The sequence below is a fragment of the Octodon degus genome, unplaced genomic scaffold (genome assembly GCF_000260255.1).
Source record: "Octodon degus isolate 3935 unplaced genomic scaffold, OctDeg1.0 scaffold00130, whole genome shotgun sequence".
Lineage (NCBI taxonomy): Eukaryota > Metazoa > Chordata > Mammalia > Rodentia > Octodontidae > Octodon > Octodon degus.
In genome coordinates this window covers 3,214,001-3,215,210 of record NW_004524706.1, presented here as the reverse complement: position 1 = coordinate 3,215,210, position 1,210 = coordinate 3,214,001, and the positions used below count along the sequence as shown (strand labels likewise).

Sequence of the window (1,210 nt, the reverse complement as noted above, 5' to 3'; positions counted from 1 at the left end):
GAAGTTGCAAAAAAAAAAAAAAAAGTATGAAACTGCCTGATTCTAACTACAGAATTTTGCTGCTTACTCTTCGTCTGGGTTGGGGGAAGCCATCTCTGTGTCGTCGTCTTGTTCGGGAACGTGCTTGGATTCCCTGTCCTTTATTAAGTGGGTCAAAGGACTCTATAATATAATCAACAAAAAGCAGAGTATGTGGTAAGTATCTCACAGATTAAATAAAGACAGACTGAGTAATCATCACTACTTCATTGTTATGCAATGAGAATTTTACTCGTACATTTAAGAGATAGTAACGATATAGCATGTAAGTTTATTAGAAATCAAGAACACTTTTTATAAATGGTCACTGCAGCAAAGGCAACAAAAAATGCTCAAAACCTACATAACCATGTAAAAGAACAGTGTGACACAAACTACATCCAGCAAAGCAGAAATACTGTGTCCTACATTATCTCCAACACACTACAATTGCTTAATGTCAATCTGGAGCCTTGCCATTCCTCTAACATTAAGGACTTTTGATAAACAAGGACATGGAGCACAGACCTGAAGGATAATCGGCTTCTAGATCCTGTTCCGTCTCCCCCCTTGAGAACTGCTTTAGCTCTGCATCAACCTCCTGCACGGCACTGGACTTTAAGGCATAATGATTCAGCTCCTCCTCCCAGCTATGTGGGGTGGACACTGCCTCTGACTCCAGATCCCCACTGTATGTGCTGCCTTGGTCTGCGATACATGAAAGTCGTCAGAACAAGACACGTTCTCGTTGTCTTCACAGACATTCCCGACCCTGAGATGCGACGATGGACGTACGGGAACGCATATCTTGCTATCAGACTCACAGAACCAGAGTCACAGTTTGTCGCTGCTGCTGTTTGGAGACAGGCTCTCATTATGCAGTTGAGGCTGGCCCTCAACTCACTTTATAAGCCAGGCTGCTCTCAATTCACAATGATCCTCCTGCCCCAGCCTCCCGAGTGCTGGGATTAGAGGCATCAACCTCTATACCCGGCTTAGGCTAACATTGGTAAGCACTTTAAAACATTCTTTCAATTAACTTTTACATATATGACAGCTTTTAATACCGTCATTACAAAACAGCATATATCACAGCCATTTGATAACCCTTACAAATATCTAAAAATATACATATTAGACTCAAGAATACTAACTCACCATTGATTTCCATTGCTTACAGAATATAACATTT

General features: G+C 41.3%; 1 protein-coding gene across 5 annotated transcripts in view; it reads right to left on the bottom strand.

Annotated features, from left to right (window-relative positions):
• The window catches only part of Zmym4 (zinc finger MYM-type containing 4), a 190,048-nt gene that overhangs the window by 27,689 nt on the left and 161,149 nt on the right, over window positions 1-1,210 (bottom strand). For all 5 annotated transcript variants that reach the window (XM_023701031.1, XM_023701034.1, XM_023701033.1 and 2 more), the window contains 2 exons: window positions 547-726; window positions 68-162 (listed from right to left, as the gene is read on the bottom strand). In XM_023701031.1, the coding sequence (XP_023556799.1) occupies window positions 68-162; window positions 547-726 (275 nt within the window). The remainder of the gene's footprint in view (window positions 1-67; window positions 163-546; window positions 727-1,210) is intronic.